Genomic DNA, 24,832 nt, shown 5'->3' with positions numbered 1-24,832 from the left:
CATGGTGGATATTCATTTGGCTGTCCTATCCATTTTTTTCCCCAATGCACTTTCATTTTGATCTGACTCTCAATCAATATCTGTTGATTGGTTTGTGACTTTTCTGTCGTCTGTTTTTTTTTCTTCATCTCCTCTCCTTCTGTCAATTTCAATTTATGGTGCTTTTCTCCTGGGTAGCATGCCGGGCCATCAGAGTTAGAAGACTGGATTGCTCTCCCAAAGGCAGATGTTAATTTTCCTTTTACATGTCTTTTTATTTTCTTCCAGGATATTAATTTTAAATTGGAGGATTTTACCTGTCTTATGATTGACATTCTGTCAAACCAATCATAGAATCTGAAAAAGAAAAAAAAATGGTGAAAGGATGCAGAGACCTGTTTATAAAATCAGTAACCTTGCTAATTTCCCTCATGGTCACCGGCTTCAGCCGTCAGTTCACAAACTATAGTAGCCATTCTATCCTCGTGAATGCACACTGCTGATGTTTTCCAGTCTAGTATATAGTGAGACATAGCATGCTGGGTGAGAGTGGGTGGTCCCGCCCTGTTCCTCTGCCTCTCTGACCTCTTCTTCTCCACGTAGCTGAAGGAGTATGAGCGCAGCAGACAGTCCAGCAGTACTGACACTGCAGAGTGGGCTGACGGATCTGCACCCAATCTAAACCAGTCCTCAAACTGCAACGTAAGTACACCCTCACCCCTGCCCCTTCCTCCGTTACCCAAGCCTATCAAAGCCTTGATCTGTTCCCTTTTACTCTCCCTCTTCTTAACACTCTCACCTCAGCCACTCTCACTTTGAGTTTAAACTTTCACAGGAGAGGGATGGGATGTAGAACAGTGACATTGAGTTGATTATATATGTGAATGTGTTTATCCAAATGTGAATGATTCAACTTTACTCTTGAATTTCCTTTTTTTTTCTTCCTTTATATTTCGCTCTCTGTTCTGCATTCGATAGCCAAACTACAACATAACTGCCTCTGCATATGCATTCTCTCCACCATGTCAAGTGCATCCTAGTAGTATTGATGTTGCCTCTGAACATTTCAGTTCATTGCTCAACTCTGGTTTTCCTTAGGCTCTGCTCATTTTTTCTTTTTGGCAGTCAGAACAAGAACTGTGCAATTCTCTGAAAGTCCTCTTCCATATTTTAGTCATCAGTTTAATCCTCGCCTGGGCATCTCATTAGAAAATTGTCCCACCAAACGTCATAATTGGCTGCTGCAGTGACAGGGAAATTGTCTTGTGGAAATTTAGGGCAGGTCTGTTTACATCAGTTGGTTATAATTGTAACTTTTGGAAAGCCAAGTGGAGAGGCACACAAAATCCACCCCAAAACTTTTGCAGCATTCAGCATTGAGGATACTTGATGTTCGAAAGTCGGCTGCATAACGGCGGCTATGTGTTCAGAGGTAGGAGCGCCGACAATCACCTCTTTGTTGGTCGCTGTTTGGATTTTGATGACAATCAGTCGGTTCTTTTCTTGTGTATTATTTATTATGTGCTGCTACGTGTGTGTGTTTTGCTTGAGTGTTTTTTTAAATGGAGGTCAGCCTTGATGCAGAATCGAGACTTGCAGTGGTCAGGGCAGTTGTATGTGAACACGCAGATTATAAAGAATGTACTGTATGGCATCGCTTGGGAATAGCATGCAAAGTTTTATGCGTGACCCACTTTTTTTTCTTTGCAGGAAGTGAATTTATACAAACACAAAAATTCCAAGCTCTCTGAAAATAACTCCCACACACGTACAGTATGTTGTTTTGAAAAGAAAATGCCATCGGTTCTTCACCAGAGTCTCAGTTACCTGTCCTGTTTCTCCCCTTTATCCACCTAATTGAATGAACATGCGTTTGGTGGTCTTATTGTTAAAGTTGACCCCATGTTCTGCAGACAAATACAGATTTCAGTCCAAGCAGAGTTTGAGTACCATAATCTTTCATTTAAGTGAATGAACATGCTTCGGTGACTAATGCTCTAGACTTTTGCACATTCACCCCGTGTGACTCCTCAGCTTAAGTAACGATTGCATTCATATGGAAATCAGATCTGCATTGCCGTTTCTTTATATGACTGAATCAGTAACTTTATGAATGAAGACCCATGCCAAACAGTTTTCTCACACCATCAAGGGGCTCCATTATTTATTCTTCTGGGTAATGATTGATGATATCCATTCACATGGAAAAATAGGTCAATTATGCCACGCATAACTTGTATCTGTTATCTGGTTCTTTGATGTAGTGCAGTATGCTGATCAGCTTGTCAGTCTCCTGAAACTTTCTGTTGTTAGCGGCTCACTTCCTGTGGGAAGATGGTTGATCATTTGGGGGATTTTACAGACTTGAGAGAAAACGGAAGAGTTACAGTACTGAAGGATTATTGTGTAGCAGAACACACAGTTTGGCCCTTGGAGGCAAATGCTGGAAGCCGAGAGGAAACTAGGGAGACAGAGACTTAAGATAAAGACTCAGCCCCCAAGGCCAGGAAAGGGGGAGCTATGCATCTCCCTTTGCCCCATGTTCCAGAATTGGCCATTACAGGAAATATTTCTTCTCTGCTGGGGCCTCTATTGGTGTCACATACTGCCCTTTCTCCTCTCTAGTGAATAGAATTAGGTTAATTCCAAGATCAGTAGATTTGCTCGTCCGTGCATTCCTGTATGCTATATACGGACACAAATATACAGCTGATGGTTGTAGCTGAAATGTTTGCAATAAACCTTTTTTTGGTTGCTCTGTGACTTTTTCCGTCCTGATGCTGTTTTTCTCTGGTCTTTTTTGCCCCGGCAACGGAACCTGCATTCCAGGGCTGGCCATTAGCGATTTGGGGGCCAAGGCAGGGTCAGAGGGGCTCAAATGCTGGGATTGTTCTCCATGCACAACATGCCTTTTCTCTGCTAGCCATGAAGCACGACCCTTCCAAACAGTCCCTCATTCCTCTGAGCTAAATAGGCTGCGTTTGTGTCTGCCTGCATGTGCACAGGGGCACAGATATTATTTTGGATTGTGCATGCGAGGGAATGTGCTCAGGGCACTACGGATTTGATGATCCTGCTTGATTGAATTATGGAATATTAACACAGGAAGTGCTGCCCTGCTTTTTCCAATATAGTGGTAAGTTCTATTGGTTTTCTGAGCTCACTGTTAGATTTTCTTGTAAATGCTCTTTTTCTGTATTTGCAGAGAAATTTTCGTGTGCCTGAAAAGGACGTTCAGTCGTAGCTTTTGTTTATAGATGTTTGTAAAGTCGCCGTTTGCATTTTTACTTTTCCCATGTTTTAAATGGCAGCCTTTTGGCCAGCTTGATTTACGTCCTCATTTTGCTAGGCTTTCTTTCTGAGTTTGTCCCTATTCCCCTGTTTATGTGGTCATTCAAATGGATAGTGCCTCTTGGGAATGGGTTGGGATTTATGTCACTATCTCCTCTAAATCTTCTATTCATTAGAATAGAAGAAGAATCACATCATTCAGCCCTGACGTTGCTAGGGCATTAGCGCTGCACATAGTTCTTAATATGATAAAATGACTTTTTTCCAGTTTTTTAAACTAAGACTCTCTTTACATTGAATTTAATTAAACTAATGCACTCAACCATCACCCAGGGTGAATGGCAAGTAGAAAAAGCTATCATAGCAGTCAGACCAACATGGTTAAGTTGTTGGAGGGACAGTGGAGTGGGGTTTCTTAGCCTGTTTCTGCAGGTTTGTCATCCGCCAAACGAGTGGTCTGGTGTTCTGGGCAGACATGGCAGAAGACTACAGTTTCAAAAAAGGAAATATCCTGCACACTGCTCAAGCTCAGTATAAAAATGTATTGATCGGACCCTTGGGGCCTTCATTGTATTCGTGCAGAGGTGCAGGACAGTTGTTTTCCTGTGGGAGTTTCATTCAGTGATTTAATGTTAAATGCACAGTCTATCACAATATCCACATATATGAAAAACATGATCATGTGTGACATGTGTTATCTATTAATAAGAAGGGTTACATCAGACCTAAAATGTAGCTCTGAAAGCGATGATGAAGTGGAAAGCACGGACTTACACAATGACACTTTTAGGAATGATGTGTAGTTTTTCCCTTTTCACGTTGGCAACAGTTAAGGTTTGTACTTGCATACCTGCAGAAAATGAAAAGTCATCATGTTGTTGTGGCCTTGGTGTGGTGTTGTCTGGGATTTGTGGTCACTGTCAAATGTTTGCTCAAACTGAGCCACAGTTGTTAACATCATCCTGACTATATGTCAACAGCCTCTGCGCCAAGCCTGTGGTCTGTTTTTAGGGTGGCGGGAAAGCCTTTTTTTTTCTTCTTTTTTCCTCTTTCAGATGCATAAAACTGCGTGTTAACGTAAAGGCAGAAATGTGCATGCATATTATTCTTGTCAGATTTAGAAGCGTGTGCATGCTTTTCTAATCTCAAACACTGACAAAAAAAAAATGGTTAAAAAATGACTACATTAGTACAACAAAAGCAAATGTTAATATTCTGTGTTTTGGGGACAAGAAAATTGTAATAGGATTGTGAGTTTTCTTCCCACTTGACCACATGAGGGTTAATTTACTCAAAAAAGTGTGTATGGAAAGTATTTGACTTTTTCTTTTCTTTTTTTTTCTTTTTCTTTTTTTTAAGATATGGTTGTTTATATGTAGGAAAAGATAAATACACTTTTGTCCTTTTGCAAAAGGTGCTCCCATGAATGTGAGCTGGGAGCATGTTTCCATGACAGTGACAACAAAAAGCTTTATCTGTTCTCGCAGCAGTCGAAACATCACCACTACAAAACAATGAAATCGCAGTGAAAGTAATGATGCTAATAAAGATGTAAAAAAAAAATTATAACACTGAAAACAATATATAAAAAGTAAAATTAAATAGAAATTGGAGTAAAAAAAAAAAAGTCGTGTCTGTCTGTGTGTGTCGTTTAAATAGTGGTTTCCTCTGAAACAAAGTCTTTGAAGGCAACATAACTCAAGATAACCTATTTTTAAAAAAAATGCTGATTGATTACATCATTTGGTTGTCACTTCCTCCAGATCACATGCCACCTGGTTTGTTGTTTTAGTGCATTTCATGTCTCAACTGAATATGACCTTCACACAATGCAGTGTGCCACCATCCCTCCAATCCTCCATCCCTCACCTCACTAACTTTGCCGCCATCCTAAACAGAGCTCCACAATCTGTCGCGTTGTAAAAGATCTCTTAAAATCTCAAAGCATATTCATCCAAGTGTTATACCTTCTCTACCTAATCATTTTAAACCACCTGTTTCTGTTACAACTGCAACCATGAATTGTTATGCTGAACTGGAAAGAAATTTTCAGTGATAGCTTTTTTTTTTCTTTATGTATTTATTTAATTCTTTATTAATTTTTTTTTTTTTTGCTTTTTATTGACCCTAGCTACCTTTTCTCGTCTTCTTCTTTTGTAATATCAGCCCTCTCTCACTCTCTCTCCACCAGTCTCGTGAACAGTCAGATGATGAGCAATCAGAGGACTCTGTGAAATTCAAAAGGCTTCACAAATTGGTTAACTCGACACGTCGGGTCAGGAAAAAACTCATCAAGGTGGAGGAGGGCAAGAAACATGCCTCCGAAGGTTTGTGATTCTGTCTGGCAGCAATATATTCATTTGATTACTTGATTATCTTTATGATTTATTACACACTCCAACCAGCTAAATAATGTTAATGTAATTGGATTTACATTAATTTCAACGAATAACTGCTGTAGGCGTTTTAATGTTTTTGGGGTTTCCCGATTCTCAGATTTTAAGAATGTAAATTTTTTGATGGGTAGCTAACTCATGCAGACTTTCCTGTCTAACCCTCCTGAGTAATAAACTTTCTAACTGACTTTTTGTGTTTCTTTAGATTTTATGAATCTGGAGACACCTCCCACCTGTGAAGACAACACCGCTCTGTACACTGGGGTTCTAAAGAAGCCCCCTTTACACCAGGAGGCGTCTCTGCCCTCACTCACCCATGACCAGCTTTCTCTGGATGGAGACACAGATGGCCTGACGACCTCCCCTTCCTCCAGCAGTTTGGACACCTGGTCTGGACACAAGCTGGTGAAAACGTTCAATAAGTCTTCTAGTACCCACGGTCTTATCCGGCCCCCCAGGAGGACCCCAGCGGGCTCCAGTGCCCTGGGAGGCTCTATTCCTGGTGTGACAGGTAGTGGCTCCTCCTTCTCAGAGCTCGATGGCTGTGGATTGGACGATGATGGAAAGCTGTCACGCTCCACAACTGATGGCGAGATGAGGAAGGCCCTGAACTCCATCTCCCATGGGGTAAGTAGCAACGAGGCCCTGTATGCTTTCTATGGCCTGACTAAACCTCGCCCCAAACCCCATTCCCAGTCCCGCCTTCTGATCTCCCTGGATGACGGTCCGCAAGGCAGCCCCAAACATCAACCTGCCAGCCGGCACCACGGCAGCTGGACGCACCGGAAACCTGATCCCAACTATGCATACTCCACCAAGCACCTCCTGTACCAGCGCTCGCGCAATGCTAAGTCCCCCGTTTCTCCCCTGTCAGTCACCCCATCCTCCCCCGTCCGCTGTGATGTATCCAAATCAAAGGTTTTTGGAAGTGGGGGAGGGGGCTGGGTGTTCCCCTCTCGCAGGCTGCGTGGGCGAACAGCAGTCAGTGAGCTCAACATCACCTATGTGGTAGAGCGGAGCCTGTACGGTCACCTCAACTGGGCACAGCTGGTCCGCCCGGTTACACTCAGCCGCGCTGAGCGGCGCTGTCTATTGGAGGAGGACCGTGAGGCGGACAGGAAGTGGGCGGCCAGCGTGGACCGCTGCACCAAGCGTGTGCTCTTGCGCATCCAGCAGAAGTCTGTGAGTTTAGGTCTACAGGTTTAAATCGGCCGCCTCGTGTGAGAAGGACTCAGTGTGCTTCAAAGTTGCAGAATAGCCCAGAGGTTTATAGGTGACTGTCGCACAAACATACACAAATAAGATAACAGGTCAGCTGTTACATACCCTATATTAAACGTACCCGTTTAATATAGTGTGTGTGGAAACATGCAGGTATTGCACAAGTTCTTTTATCTTGAAAACCTCAAAAGCTGGCATATCAGTGACAGACCTAACTGCCCTTATAAGAATGCCATCTTCAGTGACCTTTAAGCGAATGCCTTTGCCTTCAAGCCTTTTTATTTTAGCTGAATATGAAATGATTATGGAAAGCGCAGTGCCCTACTTGGGAGGTTAAGTTACAGCAGAGGTTTTATAAGTGCCTTTTATAAATGTCAGATCCCTGAAGAACACATGCACTTACAGATCAGTAGTCGCACTGATCCCTGTGGGTGCAGGGGATGTTGTACAAGCTCGGAGCTGCTCATCCTCATAATAACTGCAGCACATAACATTCAAAGACGTATTGAATGGGTTGACTCGTTAGGTGAACTTCAGTGACATAATAGTCGCCATACTTATTGTCTTGCACATTTATAAGGCTGTGAATAGCAACACAATGATGGAAAGGTCAGAAAACCTTAATCATCATACAGTGATTGTAAAAAGCCAGTAATGACTTTTTTGACTTTAACCCAAAAGAAAGTAGTCTGGTGGAATTTTAAATATTTTAGTTCTTTTTGGCAAACCTTCCCTATAGAGGTTTGCCATGTGAGGTTATGAGGTTATTTGCACGTTGATCGAAAGTTGTCCACCATATTGGACATGATACACCACCAGTTATTCCCCAACTGGTTGGAGAGTGGTTGCAGAGTTCCACAGTGTCACTAAGCTGAAATTGCTCGCAAATAGGGTGCTGCATTGATTGCAGTTGCCTGCAGTTTACATAAGAAATGCCACCTTGTTTGCAAACACTTGCTAACTGCTAACCAAAGCAGCAGTAAAACTTACCACGAAAACCAGAAAAGTAAAAGTTCTGCCTTTGTGCTGCAGTCAGCTTGTTTCAGAAGATGAAATGTTTAATATGAAGGCCTTTGGTTTCCAGTTTGTGTCACAGTTTCACTGCCGTGCAACCTACAGGCGGAAATCAGCTAGTGACCAAAAAAAAGGTTGTTGCCAACCAGATGGGGAATACTAATTTTGCCCTGATGACCGATGGTTACCAGATGGTTGTGGACTGGTCTCTAGGCTTGTGTGACTCGGGCCTTATTGACTTGACTCTGCATTGTCACCATAACCCTGTCACATGTCGAAAATGGTGGACAATTTAAAGTCACGTTGCTAGTAGTGATGTGTCTCAATAATCTGTGTATACCAGCAGAAATAGTGACACATAGAGGTAAAGACGTAGTAGAGCTATCCTGCAGCTTTGAGGGTACCTGAATCCTATCGTGTTCTAGTGACGTCACTGGAGGTCGTTCTCATCCAAAAACTTTGAATTCACTTATTTCTGTTTTTGCTTTTCGTCTTCTTTTTTGGCCCGTGCCTCTATTGCAGATGTGATTTTTATTTTTCTTCTCTTTCTCTGTAATTATCTCCAAGAAACATCTTTTTTTTTTTTTTTATCTGGGTGCATGTCCATTCCATTGAACACCATCATCACATTCAGGCTTATTTATGAGCATCTTTGCAACAGGTTATGTTTCCTGAAAAGCTGTGGCGTTGATCGCAGCATTAAACGTAAAGTAGAAAGGCCATTTTCTTAATGTGCACCGCTCACCCACTTGTTCAGGGTTGAGCTGAGCAGTTTTGTAATTGCTCAGAAAGCAAAAGGGAAATGCCATCACGTGCCCCACTTGAACTGTGAGCGTTGTTGGCAGATGCTTTGTGTGCATGTCCGTGTCTCCATCTTTGTGTTTAGAGTTTAACTTAGCAATTCGAATGAAAGAATTTATTTTTTCTTTACGTGTCGAAGTTCTCTGTTGTGTCTGCCTTTATTTAGTTTTTGATCTTGAGAAAAAAAAATCCACATTTCTCTGTCCTCTCAGCAGAAACAGTTGGCTCTTTCTGAAAATGTTTCTGGCGAGACTAATATATTGTTGGCTCTATATGTTGTGCATGTTTGCTAACTATGGCCAACTGCATTGGGTTGAGATGCAAGGACTATATATATATCCACATGTAAAAGTAGCTTAGCCACATCAAGAAAAACTTAATGTTGTCCGAGGATATCAGGGACCTTTCGGAGCCGACAATATAACAGCTCATTTGACTGGGACCAAGCAATAACTCGCAATTTTAAAGAGGAGCTCGTATAAAAGTTTGTTACATCATGTCTGTTGGCTGTCTGCAGTCCCATATGACATCATGCCCTCGCATATATGCGAACCATACATTCATGCGCATTAATCAAACTGCTGCCGTGTTGTGCCGAGCATGAATCACTGTGAGTTGACTCGTTGGGTGTGGAAGGGGAAGTTCTGTAACGTGGCCTGGTGAGTGTGACTCATTTGATTGTGTTTTGGCTCTCCCTCAGAGAACATGCAGCTTTGGAGGCTTTGACCTGTCCAACCGTTCCCTCCATGTGGTCAACGCAGGCAATGAGGCCAATGTAAGTGGTAATAAAACAGAAGAGCACGAGCTAAACTCTCCTGCTATGCTTTATCGCGCTGATTTCCCTTTTGTTTTTGTGATCTCTCTTGGTCCTAGTTGTACCCTGTGCAATCTGTAACGTCTCATTCCCATCTCCTCTCATCTGTCTTTCCGTCTTTTTCTTCTCTCGCTTTTCTATCTTGTGATCACAGAGTAAAGAGCAGGAGGCAATATACAGAGAAGTGGTCAAATCCCCCACTACGTCTCGGATTTCACTGGGCAAGAAAGTCAAGTCAGTGAAAGAGACGATGAGGAAGCGCATGTCGAAGAAGTACAGCAGCTCTCCTTCTGAGCAGGTTTGACATAAATATAACATGGATGCAGACGTGGATGCAGTTTTTGAATGCTTCATTTGTCCCTATCTTGGCCTTATTTTTCCTAGTATTTAAAATAAGGCTTTAAAAAAAGAGTCCTATCGTGTACACATCTAAAGGATGTTTGCAGAGTAAGCTGCATATTCTGTCCATCAGCTGTGGCTGGGTTGGGAGTATTTATGTTGGTTACAAGATAAACAGAGAGCACTACGTCACATTCACATTTGGATTTCTCTCTCTGCTGTTCCCCTCCTGGACTAAGTGTCTTGGGTGGGGTGTTTGCTTCAAGTTGAGCTCAGGGAGTGATGCAAACCTCCCCTAGGCCAGCACTTAGGAGATGGAGAGTTAAAGTATGCGAGTCGTAAAAGGATCGTCTCCTTTGCACTGACCTTATTTTTCTGGGCATCTACTCACTTTACCAGTGGCCTGTCCAGCTCCACAGTTTGATGTCACCTCATAGGACGTGTCATTAACATGCAGTCGGCCATCTGCTTGCCATGGTGGTCAAAGTGACCCAGATATCCTCACATGAGTCATGGAGATGCTGGTTGAGGAGGAGTGAAGAAAGATGAATTGCTATGTTACAGTTTGTCAGCTATTTGATAAACCACAGTGCCACCTAGTGGATTTATGAGACACGAACAGCAAATGTTGACCTGTCAGTATATAAAAATATATATCACTGCTCCAAAGTTTACCTTCATTTCTCCAAAAGTTGATTCTGTTCATCTGGACGTAGCGTCTCCCACAAAACGCTACGTCCAGATGAACAGAATCAACTTTTGGAGATTTATTTACCTGGATGATTGAGCATACATCAATATGTTTACCTTCATTTAGAAATCCGTTTGATTTTCAAAGAAATTTTAATCATCTCACAAAGCCTGATGTTTTACCTGCACTAAGGTAAAGGAAGAACATAATAAACTTTATCAAGTAACACAGTGTGACACTTGGGAGCATGGGAGTGATGCCAGCTGAAAATGGGTCTTCGTACATGTGCTCTTAAAAATCATAAATGACTAAAGCTAAGAACGAGCGGTTAATATTTACATCTTTCTAATCTGTTTTCTTTCAAAAAGAAGCAGCACTAAACATTTGACCGACTGTCAATAAAAAGATGTCATGTTTTTATTGTTTTTAGACATTCAAAGCTTAGCTGAGAAGACCAATAATCAAAGGTTTTTCATCTAGTTGTTACTAATGTGTTCCTCATTTGCTATTCTCATTATGTTTAATGATTTGATTATGGTGTGATTAAATTAATGGGTTCATACTGTTTTTGTTTTTTGCCTCACGCACGCAAATGTTTAACCCCTAATCCTGCTAGCTGGTAAAAAATTTGATTAATGGCTTAAACAAAAAATGCTGACATTCCCTGTCATACCCTCACCTGCATTTTAACCAAGCTATGATTGTCTCCCTTACGTAATTTTCTTTTTTTGTTGTTGTTATACGTCCACCTGCTGTTTATCACATGCTTTCGTCTCTTGAATGCAAAATCATTTGTGCCTTTCTCTTCCTTCGTTACACATCTGGATCTCTCCTTTCCATTTGTCTTTTAGTCCAGTCCAGATGCAGCCCCTGGTTCTCCACAATCCCCTCTGCCTGACACAGACTCTCTCGAGAAACCGAAGCTTAAGGCCGGAGGTTCTGTGGAAAGCCTGCGCAGTTCACTCAGCGGACAGAGTTCAATGAGTAAGACTTCTTTTAAAAGAACCTTTATTCAGACAAGGGTTTGACTGTGCAAACAGCTGCTTTCATATTTTTCCTACCCGATTCTGAATAAAAACTGTATTTAGGTTCTTTCAAATCAACAAATAATAAGGACAATTTATGCATTTGCATAGATTTAAACAAAAAAAATAGTTGTTTTGAGGCAGCCACAACACTAGATGGTGCTTATAGCATTTGCTGCTGGCTGGTTCTTCTCTGCTTCAGTTATGATTTTTGTGGCATGATTATACCCAGACCTACCACCTGATCCTTGTGTTATGGCCTTGGAGTTTTCAATTTTTTTTTTCTTTTAATCTCTTTAGCTATTTCATTTAATTACATTATTTGGAGTCTTCAACCTTGTGTTTTTTTGTGAAAAAAAAAATACACTGCATCACTTCAAGCTGTGGCTGAAATGAAGACTTGGCCAAGTTTCAGTGAGCCACAGAGCAGACACACAGGCCAGCATATGGTAATGATTAGACAGGAAGTCTTAGCTCTCATATTCCCACACGTCGACATGATTTCAACACACTTCACTCAGAATCAGAGGGAATGTGCTGTTTTTCCCAATAGTTTGTAATACAAGTGATGAAAACCCAGTTTTAAAGTTTCAATCACTGTAAAAAGTAAAGCTACCTGTTACCTATTGTCATGGTTATTGATGTAGAGTGTAATGGAAGGCCTGCACTTTTATTTCGAGAAGTTTAGTAATGGATTTATAGGCAACTATTTTGTAGCTTTTAGCTATTTTGTCTCTCTATGCTCAGGTGGTCAGACGGTGAGCACCACCGACTCATCAACCAGTAACAGAGAAAGCGTGAAGTCGGAGGACGGCGATGACGAGGAGCCTCCTTATAGAGGACCATTCTGTGGCCGTGCCAGAGTCCATACAGACTTCACTCCTAGCCCCTACGATACGGACTCCCTCAAACTGAAGGTATTATTGGACACTGACAGTAGTGTGCAAAAGTTTTGAGCCACCCTTCATATCTCTGTTTTTCTACTGTGGAGCCAGATTTTCTTTTCATTTTTTACAGTGGTCTTGGGCAATAGTTCTCCAAACTGTCTGAAGGTGTTTCTTTGGACAGAATGAGCGGCTGTTTTTTTCACTCCTTTTGGGTCCAGTGTCCAGTGTCTAGTTATTGTTGGTTGTTTTACAACTTAACACTAACTTATCGATCACCTGAGCATAAAAATGCTCCTAACTCAAGGCATGAATCAGCCTAACAGCCTGTCACAATAACCCATAATGTGTTCCCATTTCTGTAGCGGACTCTCAGTAGTAATAACAAAATAATATTTTTACCCAAACAAGCTGACTCTCAAAGCGTTATTATCTTGGCATAACCCGGCATGGTGTGCAGTGTTCCCCTAAAAAATTGGAGGAAATTCTTCAAGCGGAGGACACAAGAAATGGCAGAACTAAATAAAATATCTAGCGCAGATGATCAGTATCGGAAAGTCGTTTCTTTAAGAAATAGGAAAGAATCCAGCAAAGATCTGGCACTGCACATCTGTAAGGTGCGATGATTTGGGACTGCATTTTAGCCGGCGGTGCTTGGCATCATGTCTCAACCGATGGAATTATGCAAGCAGAAAACTGCAGCCCTATTTTGACTTATCAGAAAAGCATCTGCTCTGTTTTCAGCATGAGAATGAGCACAAACAAAACACACAATGGATGGATGGCTCAAGACTTTTGCACAATACTGTATGCTGCCTTGTAACTCTGAAAGTTTTTCTACTATAATCTATTTACAGATGTAATAATAGGCTTTCAGCATATTCCTTATTCCTTGCCCTCACAGAGACATTGAATCCTCTATCAGCCAAAGCGGTTTGAAACCTCAGGGTCAAATTTAAAATGTCATGCTCAGCTAACTTATCTTTTCTCCAGCGTGGGGATGTGATTGACATCATCAGCAAGCCTCCAATGGGAACGTGGATGGGCCTGCTGAACAACAAAGTAGGCACCTTCAAGTTCATCTATGTGGATGTGCTGACTGAAGAAGAGGAGAAGCCCAAAAGGCCAGTTCGGAGGAGGAGGAAGGGCCGGCCACCCAAACCCACTTCAGTGGAGGAGCTACTGGATCGTATCGATCTCAAGGTACATTACCAGCCAGATTTTGCCATGTATTGAAAGTGAAGTGGCTTTAATGTAAAAAGTTACGTTCGCTGGTTGCAATCAGTCGGCTGTCTTAACTGGATAATAAGCCCACCCATCTGGCACTTCGGTAAAAGCAAACAAATGCTTTGAAGCAAATGAAAATATTGTGTTAGGCAAATATCTCAAGCACATTTGCAGACAAGCGGAGATAAATATAGTATGTCTAATTACAGGCTGCACAGCTTTGGATGTTTGATTTGCCACTGACGCATAAACATTAACACCCACACTGTGACTGCCACACCCCGACAAATAGTTCGCATCTTTCATCAAAACCTACACATCACTGTGAGCGTGATATCATTTCCTCCCACCCGGGCAGCCAGCAGGCCTCACTTCCCCAAATAGAGAGAGAAGTTTTGTGTGTTGTCTCTTTCATCCCATTCCAATTTGGTGGCCAAGCTGCAGATTAAAGATTAATGCTACTAAGCTGTGAATCTGGCTCTTATAAGTGCATCAGAGTGCTCATGTCCTCCCAGATTTGTGCAGTGGGGAACGGATGTTATACATGATATACAACCACAGTGCATTCATTTTTTCAGGTGGTTTAAGTGGCAAAGAAAACGTGAGAAATGACTTCAAGCTCAACATTTTTCTTGATCTCTCCTTTTAGCCTGCCATGTCATCTTGAGCCCAGTAGCTAGAAACCTAAAAAGTGAAAGTTGGTTAGTGAATAAGGAAAAAAGACAAAATAATCCATTATCTTCAGATCATTTTTGGCTACCTCAGTGGCAGTTTTATACTAGAATGTAAATCAATTGTAGTGAATGCCTCAGTAATCTTTTATAGTTCCAGCCTTTCTCAGGTTTTCCTCCGTTGCAGTATCCATCCCAGCAGGATAAGCTATCTAAGCACTAAATATTCTAAAATTGAGCTGTCACAGGCCAAAGTAGTAGTATTACTTTGTTTTTGGAACTTCTAGGCCAACATTTGGTTACACTGGAAAATCAGATTTCAACAGGGCCTCTCTGTAACTGAAGTGTAAATCTCCTCACCCCTGTTGTTTTCCACCAGTGGACTCTGCCAAATAGTCTTCGGATGTGGAGCGTGTTTACATATTTCAGCTGGCACAAAAACACGAAAAAATTGGTGAATGAGAGGAGCCAGCTGCCTGTGTTTGTGTTAGTTGGTGGTCCTTTGTTTAGTCCCGCATCATCCAGCAGAAACGGGACAGACCAACCTAGTTCTCTGCCCTGGACTCCAGCGCTGTAATTGATGGTCTTGCTCATGACACACGGTCTCAATATTTGTCCAACAAAAACGTGTGGGTCGCACAGGCGTGGAACCGAGCGATATTCAAAGTGGAAGCGGTCGTTGTGTTGCTGTCAGTGGACTTTGCGCTCACACGGGGTGTATCCCAAAATAAAATCAAAAAAACTTTCATTGTGTCACTTCAGATAACACAGTGGTTTGAGTGACTTGCTTTAGTGTGTGTTTGTGTTGGTGGGTAATACATTGACATCTGTGGTTGAGAAGTATTTTGATGAAACTCTTTGAACCTTCACTTGTTCCCACGTGTGTTGGTTTCCTTTTCAAAATCATGCTTTCCATTTTGGTCACAGCCAGCTGTGGCCATGTTCTCCAAGATGGTGATACTAGCTCGCTCATTTTTTAATTTTTTTATTTATTTTTTTGGTTTCATATATCTGTCACCATTGCAAATGTTGCGCTACATTAAAATGTGTCGACAGATTAGCAGCCATAACAGAATTAGCTGTGGCGTAATGTGATTACATGGCACCAAAAATATCAAAATAGCAGTTCAGATGTTGCCCTGCAGTTTAAAAATGGAGACAGGAAATTATGAGCAGATGAAAAGTATCTGTTGTACAGAAGTTCTTCTTTTTGTTTTTGTTTTTTTTAACCTGGTGAATTTTATGCTTCTGCTCCTGGTCGTGTGACTCAGATCAGTGTATTTTTCTTTAGTCTGCTGCATTTATTTTATTTGGTCTTTAAACAGCCTCGAGCTTAGCTTGTTGCTTTCTCTTGAATAGGATTACATGCCCACTTTCTTGTTCAATGGCTACGAGGACCTGGACACGTTCAAGTTGCTGGAAGAAGAGGACTTGGATGAACTGAACATCAGCGATCCTCAGCACAGAGCTGTACTGCTCACTGCAGTGGAGCTGCTGCAGGAGTATGACAGTAAGTAGACCGTTTAGACTGTTTCCATGAGTTTATGTTTTTGATTGTGGTTTTTTTATACAAGGACATCTTCATGTAACCTCAAAATATTGTTGTGTGCCAGAGTTTTTAGGATAACAGTGAAGGAAACCTGACAAACTGAAATATAAATTTAGATTTATGCAGCAGCAGATTACAGGAGCCAAACAGGGAAAGGGAAATCTGAAGGAAGTGACTAAAAAGTGGTCCCTCGTTTATCGCGGGAGTTACGTTCTAAAAATAACCCGCGATAGGTGAAATCCGCGAAGTAGCCAATTATTATAGATGTTTTAAGGCTGTAAAACCCCTCACTACACACTTTATACAGTTTTCTCAGACAGACATGAACATTTTCACTCTTCTCTCTTGCTTAAACACTCTGAAAGTTCAAACCTTTGTAGAAAAATAAGTCCAGTATTATAGAATGAAACCAAAACATTTCGTCGACATTGTTGTTTGTTGGGGAGAAAACTTAAATACAACATACACCACAGCACTTCAGAGTCACACTGCCAGCGATCGAAGACTTATGTAAACTTGACAAGCTGAACGCATTCCGTACTGTACAGGAGACACGGCACGAGATTGATTGACAATGGTCTGCAGCCAATCAGGACACAGAACACAATGCGCTGTTAAAAACAAAAAAGGCATTCAAAATTGCACAAAAAAAAATCAGCAAAACAGTGAAAGGTGAACTGCGTTATAGCGAGGGACCACTGTATGTATTATGTATATATTATGAGAAAATAATACTTTAAAGTACAAGGAAATCATTTGCCTTTCTGTGACTTTCAGGTAGTAGCGATCCAGAGCGCAGTGGAATGTCAGGTTCCCAGGAAAAGCTGCTGCTGGAGGGTCGGAGCATAGTGGGAGACTCCCCACGGGATTCTGGGTGCTACGAGAGCAATGAGAACCTGGAGAATGGTAACGCTTGCTTTACTTAGTTTATGCCACCATTACCCAAAGCCCACTGGGTATTAGGCTAACTAAGGCCTATTCTTGTTCTACTCTAGTCCTAGTACCACAGTGACTCCTTTGCCCTTTTCCTGTCTGGACCTTCACCTCTCTCCATCACTTGTATTGCACTGCATCTTAACACCCTGACCATGTCACTCCTTTGAATTAGCATCTTCCTAAAAGCTCATCTTTCCATCTGCCTTACCTTCCCCCAATCTTTACAAAGCCCTTATTTACTTCAGACACTTTTACTGTGCTTGCACTCTACTTTCTTCACCACTCTTTTCATCTTATAGGCATTCTTTATCATCAGTGCCAAAGTCCAGTTGTAACTGAGAAGGAGCCAAGCCCCAGACCACTAAGCCTAGTCCACCCCACAATACTGGGAACACAGAGGGGGACGCGCTCCCCAATGCACAAAACCGTTCTGAAGAGAACAAAATCACTGCCTACTCATGGACTCTGCTTCCCAACTGTCTCACCTGTGGGCGCAAGGCCTGTAGGTGAATACGAGGAAGACGATTGTGAGCTCAGAGAATATTTCTGTTGAGTGTTTCTAATCCAGATATAAACTTGCAGAGTAGTTTGCCAGTGCACGCTTGAGCTTTCTTGCAGTGCTGATTCTCTCAGCCGATTGAAATTTAAGCAAATTTAACGGTCAGATGTCAGATCACAGCTAGCAGCTCATCTTATCATCACCGATTCATTGTTTTATTTGTTTTGTTTATAGCGACCATATTGCACAGTCATATACAGTATGTGCCTAAAATGATGCGGATGAAAACATTTTCAAACTATAGTGCAGTTTTGTTGTTTTTCTTAGAGGTTTGGGGTCTTATTTTTCCAATCGATTGTGTACGTGTTGAGACTGGTCCCTGCAAAAGACTGTATTCTTCCTCCACACGTAGGACCATTTTAACAGCTCAAACACTCACCTTTTACTGCTTTTTTTCTGTATCTGTATGGCCCCAGTGTAACTACTGGTTTCCCTTTTATGTACATATATGTTGTTAAGGCTGAAGAGCAAAGCAAAGCTTAAATCTCTACTCTTGCAGTCTGCAAGAGTAGAGATTTAAGCTGTGGAATAAAACCACTTCTCTGATTAAAAAAGGACTCTGGTGCTGCTTGTTTGATTTCTGTTTCGCCTTTTTTGTCTGTTTTTTCCTTTCATGCCTCTAAACGCTGTTCACAAACTAGATCCTTAACAATTAGTAAACACTCTGCATTTCTTCTTGTGCTTTCAGGGCTCCACAGCTGTTCTCTCGGTACAAATCAGTAAGGGAAAAGTAGTCATTTTGTATTATTAGTTTTGTGTAATCTAATGCAATTATTATTATTAATTTAAGATTTAGACCTGATACTAGATTTTCATATTTTCTCATGCAACATGCAATACTGTGCTAAAGTTTTGAGCCACACGCTTGTTTTTTGTTTTAAATATTTTGCCAGGAAATAGATGCTGTGATTTATAGAAATATGTGCAAACATATGTGGAAATACAGTTTTTGCCTTATATAATTCTAAAAAGCTTTAAAGTGAATTTGATATGGCTGCTTTTATTCTTAAACACAGCCTGAACTCTTAGACAAGCTGTTCCTGTCATTATTGTCAGTCTTCAATAGTTCTCCAGCCTTCTTGAAAGACATTAAAAGCTCTTCTTTGGATGTTCGCTGCCTTTTGTTCCAGTCTTGTTAAGATGATCCCACACTGCTTCAGTAATGTTAAGGTCTGGGCTCTGGGGATGCCAATCCATGATTGATAGCGTTTCATTGGGTGTGTTTGCAATCACTGAAATGCTGAAAAATGAAGCTGTTGCCTAAATCTGACAGTACTTTTAACCATTCATAGTTCCATCATTTTTGACAAGATCCCTGATGCATCTCTTAGTTCCTGTGTCGGGTCTTTGCTGGATATCTTAAGGACATGAGTTTCAGATGCTATTCATCTGCTGTACATATTCTTTTGGGCCTACCACTTCTTGTGTCCTCCACTTGTCCGGTTTCCTTATTTTTAAGGACACACTGCATTCAATGCTGAGATACGTTTGATTTCCTGCCTATCAAACTTTTATCTTTGAAGTTCCTGTTGAATCTGCAAAACATTTACACAGGCCCGTTTAAAATTGGTTCTTTCTCAGTTGTCAGTTATGTGTAGACACAACACTAGTTCATGCTTTGAGTCGGGTGCCTTTTTGTGCTCGTCTGACTCACTAAACTCAAAAAAAAATCTGAACCTGGTCAGGTATTGAAAAAGCAGTCAATGTCCAAAGAAAAAATATGCCCCAAAATCTGGAGAGCTATTGCTCAAGGCCATTTTTAAAAGCTATAAGAATGTCTGGCTCCTTCAGGGCAAAATGTAAAAATAAAAGTGGTGGCTCAAGACTTTTGCAAAGTACCGTAATTAAAACAATTAAATCTGAATCTGGTAAATTTTGAGAAAAATGTGAATGAATACTTTTTAGGAGTAAATAATAGTATCCGGCATGTTATCTGGTATTTTATGACTTTTTATATCAAAATAAACTTGGTAGTAGTTAATATTAGAGGGAATGGGAAAGGCTTCCATTTCTTTTAAAGGATGTTTCCAACGTAAAGAATAGATTCATTAATATGCTATTGTATATTAATGAGTATTTCTGAATATTTATTAATCTAGAGTATTGGCAAAGGGCAGCATGAATTTTTATAATGGAAGATAACTCAAAACCAACCAACAGATGTCATTTAAACGTTCTAATTTTGGGGAAAACGTCGCTGTAGAGCCCTGACTGTCTGCTCTTCTTTAACATTCTGATTCCTCTGTATAGATGCAGCAGATCTTCCTCCAATCATTAAATAACTCGTTTATTAAAATACTCCTTTAATGCATTAATTAATGCTGGCTAAAAATATTATTTATAATATGTAATTTGTGTGTGTATGTGTATCATGAGTGCACACAGAACTTTTTTTAACTGTATTTTTTCTTTTATTAAACAAATCTTTTTGGGGGCATCAATGCAGTCCATTAAGGTATTTTCCCCCAAAAATGACTGAATGCCCAAACACATTTTCAGCTTATAATTCATTTATAATCTGAAAGATGCTAAATTAGTCACAGAACAGAGTTCAGCCATTTACCTGTTTCCCATCTGTGTGCCGCTGTCACAGCAAAGTATAGTATCCTGACTAAAGAAGTAATTAAATGTAGAGATTGTAATTAAGAGTGATGCAACGGTATGTGCATAATTATGCAATTATGTATTTAAAGGTATAGCTTACCATCCTTTTTAACCTTCATAGTCAGTCAACAAACTTTTCTGATACACATGAGAACTGTTGAAGCATTTCTTGGGATTTCATCTATTGAACTCCTTCCTGTCATTCCACTGTTTTAAATCTTTGAGTTGCACTATATGGCTCTCATCCATTTCATTCATCCATTTTGCTCTGTAAACCAAAGGATATATGGTAAGTTACTTCATACTTTTGTTCCAAGGCTTTTGAAGTCCCCCGTTCAGGCAGCTTTCTTTGGGGTTATTTCTATAGTGCCAACAAAAGTTCATGAATCAGAACACTTATCTGAACATCTTTAGAAGCCCTGTCTGCTTTTGACTGGCTAATGTTGTAAGGATATGATGTTTCTATCAGTTTTATTTATTTATTTAGTTTTACTTTGGAACATATTCAGACCCACAGGAAAGTGAGTATTGGTGTTAATTCATTTTTTTCCTCTAATAAAATTTTCTTCATTTTTGCAAAAAGTCATCACAGAGGACAGCAAATGTCTGTGGTGCAATAAATGGACAAATTGGAGTCCTGCAGTGTGCAAGCTGCTGAATTTTTACAGACATAAAAATGTAAAACAGTTGGGAGGAAAGGCAGCCAAGACAGTAAAGAACACTCATGCTGAGTCATGCACGGTATTTGCATGAATAGAGTATTTATATTAGCGCAAGTCTTTCCATGAGAAGTGGAAGAGTGAGAAACGTATTCACTGTAAAGAGGGAGAAACCTTGGAAACTATCTAGAGTTCAAAGCTAAGAGAGAATTTTTTTTTATTTTCCAGGTAAAAGCAGGAAAGCAACCAGTCATTTTTCAGCAGGACACCAGTCTCCAGATTACCCAACACTGCCCATGACTCTTTCTACAGAGGCTCTTCAGCAGAACAGCAAAAATCAGCGCACAAAGTTTCCAAAAAGTTTCTTCATCAAGCCCTCCCTTAAGGGCTTCAACCTGCTCGGGCTGCGAAAAGCCCAAAGACGGTCTCCAATCCCAGCCAGCCGCAGCTGCGAGGACCTTGATGGTCCCCCGCAGCCCACCGGACCCTGGAAGCGCTCCCACTCTCTGGGAGATCTGCAGAACTTTGAGCAGAAGAACGATCTCAGTGTGGAGCTTAAGCTTAGTAAGGAAATACCCAAATCAGGCAAAACTAGCCCCATCAAGCCCTGTAGAGACGCCGTTTCTCCAGCTCAAAATGGGACTCCAACGGTTAGTCCTAAAGGAAGGGCTGATAGGCCGCCAGTACCCTCACAGCTTCGCCTACGCTCTTCTTGTCCAACATCAATGTTCTCCAACCCTCCAGAGCCCCTTTCCAGCCCCACTCCAAGTCCTCCTGATTCTAGTGCTAGTGGGGAGAGGGTGATGCGGACTCACCCCAAAAAGCCTCCCATCCCTCCCCCTGTGCCTGCAAAGAAATCTAGAGAGAGACTAGTCAATGGCCTTCGTCACCCCCCTCTCTCCCTTCCCTCCTCGCCATCCCCTACCGCCTCGCCTACTCACTCCTTCAATCGCTCTCAACCCAGCAGCCCTATAATCCGCAGCCCTGGCCTGAGTGCCCCTGCTCTGCCTCCCAAGACCCCAAGTACTCCAGCCAGTCCATGTGCCACCTCATCAGCCTCATCCATGGGCGAGGAATCCGGCACTCCACCAGCGGTGCAGCCTCCCTGGCTCTCGGATCTTGGAAGCAAGATGGCTGTTACGAGGAAACTTTCCCATACCAAGACAGGTCCTGATCTTTTTACCCTCCTGGAGCAACGGCTGCAGAGTGAGGGCATTGATCTTACCGAGGAGCCCTACTCTGACAAGGTTAGTTAAGCATCATCTAAAACATGAAAAGTTACCTCATATTTTACATTACAAATTACATTTTACTTTCACTGGTGATAGATGAATTTATAACCAGTTCAGATACCATTAAAATGAAGGGTGACAGTTTAACATTGAATCATTAAAAAGCTTAAAACTGGTTTCCTTCAGTAACTGTTTGTTCTTGAAGCAGAAGTTTTTGTGCTGAAAAATAGATGTACACACACAGATAGGATATTTGGTTTTTAATAAGAATCACATCCTTTTCAGTGCTCAAGAAAAATATTTGATTTATAAAAATCCAAACCACCTCCAGGCCATACTTTTCTGGCATCAGGGTCTTTTGGTTCAGCATTGTAACATGCCTAACTTAACTCAGTCATAATTTTACTGAAGCTCTGATCCAAATAATTTTGTGTTCAGGGCAAAAACATGAGCAGCTTGCTTTTGGAACTTGGTTTAAAAATAGACACTAATAGAGTCTAGAGTCTGTGTGTTTCTCATTGTGTGCGCATGCCATTTTATATCTAAAGGCATTTATTTGTGAGTGAGGGTGTGGGTGGGTGAGGGTGTGTGTGTGTGTGTGTGTGTGCGCGCAATAATAAATATGCTGGAGCTGAGAAGGAAAGACTGTGGCTTGAGTCTCACTATGATGCGGTTCAGACTGTTAAGTTTATGGGCTGAATCTTACTGAAGGCAGACGGGGTTATAAAACCTCCTGGCTCTTGCCAGACCCCAGGCTGGGCCCCTTGAACATGTTGGAGCCCCCAGCACTGGCAAGAAAACAACACATATGCAAACAGAGGCATCAAGTGATGAGGTGAGAAGTGGGGCCCTCGACCACAGCAGAGCTCTGCTGGATTCCTGTTAGTCATAAGTGGACTGGCAGAGACATGAGAGGCGCATTGTTCTCTTACTAGCAACGTGTGCCAGTGCGCCTTGAGGCTTCACTCTGGCTGTCAGAAGTCAGTTAGGTAACTTAATGAATGATTTAGATTATGAGTGAATCAGTATCTACAGATTTCAGTGAAGGAGGGCGTTAGGGCATGGCTAGTAGAGATTGTAGGGGGGGGGAAAAAGAAGATGAAAGTCTTTTGCGATTTGATGGAGCAGCATAGCAAAGTAGAGTTTTGAATGAAGGTAGGAAATAGGACAGGACCCAGGGGTTCATACATTCCTGGTGAAGGAGCAGATGGACACTTTTGGATGACACTGATGTTGGAAATGGGGAGGAGGTGATTTGCATGAATAGCTGTCTAAAAGGTCAAATGAAAGAATAGACGTTTCAAAGAACAGGAACACATTTGCTTATTGATTTTAGAAGGCGTTTAATGATATTAGCTTTAAGTGGTTTCAAAGTGTTGTTCTCTCCTAGCCATATTCAATGTCTTTCTCACAACTTTCCTCCTTCAGCACGGCCGATGCGGCATCCCCCACCCGCTGGTACAGCGTTACTCCGAGGATCTGGAGCAGCCAGTCAAAGACGTGGCGTCTACCATAGACCAGTTCAGAGTCAAAGAGCTCCGTAAACAACACCGCATGGCTGTAAGGGAACAATAATTATCCTGAGTGTTTCGATAGAGTCCACTTTTGGGCAATTTTATGCATTTTAGTGTGAGATAAATGCTGTGAGGCTTTTCTGAAATGTAACAATGAAGCCTGGAAAATTGGTCAGTTCGAAGGACCAAAAGCCATTGTTGGGGTGAAGTGCAAATTACGGTTGTTTGGCTATCTAATGGTCCAGCTAAATGTGGAAATAATAAAGGGAATGGCTATGTAATTACTGTTATGAAACAACAGTAAAAGCACTAAAGATGTTAATAGAGCCTCATGAGTTGTTCAGAAACAGAGCTTTCGGGCCAAAGTTGCCTACAAAATGCACCATCATCCTGTGAAACTAATGATTTTTAAACCACTGTGTCACTCAGATCCCCTCTGGAGGTTTGACGGAGATGTGCCGAAAGCCTCCCACCTTAGGAAACATCAGCACCGTCTCCGATTGGCTCATCTCCATCGGCCTACCCATGTACTCCACAACTCTGGCAACAGCAGGGATTGACACGCTGAGCCGCGTGGCCTTGTTAACCGAGAGCAGTGCGTGGGAAGCTGGGGTGCGGGACGAACGTCACGTCCGCCGCCTGATCTGTGAGGCGCGATCGGTCCACGCACACAGAGAGGTTCAGTCGTAAGCATGCTGGTGGAGTCGAGTCGCATCAACTCACTGATCCGCACCATCTCGTGGTCAGTAGGTGGCCTTGGGTAAATTGGCCCTCACGACACTACAGCGTTTCTTCTCGCACATGTTAAAGACATATCCTGCTCTCTGATTTTTTTTTTTTCCTTTCTCTTTTATCACGCTGTCTTTTTTCCAAATGTTTACGACATCGAGGAGTTCCTCCAAACAGCCAAGACAAGATATCAGATGCCTTTAAAAGAAAAAAGACAAAAAAGACTGTAGACTCACTGTGTGGGATGACTTCCATTCTGAAGACGTCTCCCAAAGTCTTAAAATAAAGACTTGGATCTGCCTTTAAGGAAGATAGCACACGGGTTGGTTTTTTTTGGGTTTTTTTTAAGGATGGATTTTTTTTTTAAAAAAGAAAACCAAGAAAAACTATTTTCTGCATATTTCATAAGTGCTTCATTTTTCATCTGTCGTGCGGCAGAGGCAACTTAATCTGAGGGTCATTTAAGGAAGTAGCTCAGCCAAAGCGACATAATTCGATGTTTGCTTCCCACTAATAGTTTCACGATGACGCGACACATTTAATATCTGGACTGTTAATCGACTAAATACACACGCCAAACAATGGCTTCGAGGTGGCTTATTTTGTGTCATGCTTATATATTGTAGCATAGTGCACATCTTAATTTCAAAATGACTCGTGTTAAAATTTGTGTTTTGCATTTTGATCGTTGCGGGCT

The 24,832-nt window shown here is 41.6% G+C and overlaps 1 protein-coding gene across 7 annotated transcripts in view; it reads left to right on the top strand.

Annotated features, from left to right (window-relative positions):
* The window catches only part of sash1a (SAM and SH3 domain containing 1a), a 159,919-nt gene extending 135,435 nt beyond the window's left edge, over nt 1-24,484 (top strand). For 3 of the 7 annotated variants that reach the window (XM_005734456.1, XM_005734460.1, XM_005734458.1), the window contains exons 8-20: nt 583-681; nt 5,462-5,597; nt 5,872-6,848; nt 9,403-9,477; nt 9,671-9,814; nt 11,398-11,530; nt 12,319-12,488; nt 13,449-13,658; nt 15,713-15,863; nt 16,680-16,808; nt 20,889-21,907; nt 23,321-23,452; nt 23,836-24,484. In XM_005734456.1, the coding sequence (XP_005734513.1) occupies nt 583-681; nt 5,462-5,597; nt 5,872-6,848; nt 9,403-9,477; nt 9,671-9,814; nt 11,398-11,530; nt 12,319-12,488; nt 13,449-13,658; nt 15,713-15,863; nt 16,680-16,808; nt 20,889-21,907; nt 23,321-23,452; nt 23,836-24,096 (3,636 nt within the window). In that variant the 3' untranslated portion in view covers nt 24,097-24,484. Of the gene's footprint in view, nt 1-582; nt 682-5,461; nt 5,598-5,871; nt 6,849-9,402; nt 9,478-9,670; nt 9,815-11,397; nt 11,531-12,318; nt 12,489-13,448; nt 13,659-15,712; nt 15,864-16,679; nt 16,809-17,137; nt 18,127-20,888; nt 21,908-23,320; nt 23,453-23,835 lie in introns of those variants that run through there. The other 4 variants (XM_005734459.1, XM_013911207.1, XM_005734457.1 and 1 more) reach the window with 3 other exon arrangements.
* The last annotated feature ends 348 nt before the right edge of the window (nt 24,485-24,832 follow it).

The sequence above is a fragment of the Pundamilia nyererei genome, unplaced genomic scaffold (assembly GCF_000239375.1).
Source record: "Pundamilia nyererei isolate P.nyererei 1_Seehausen unplaced genomic scaffold, PunNye1.0 scaffold00058, whole genome shotgun sequence".
Lineage (NCBI taxonomy): Eukaryota > Metazoa > Chordata > Actinopteri > Cichliformes > Cichlidae > Pundamilia > Pundamilia nyererei.
The sequence above is the reverse complement of the archived record's forward strand: the minus strand, read 5'-3'. Positions and strand labels throughout refer to the sequence as shown.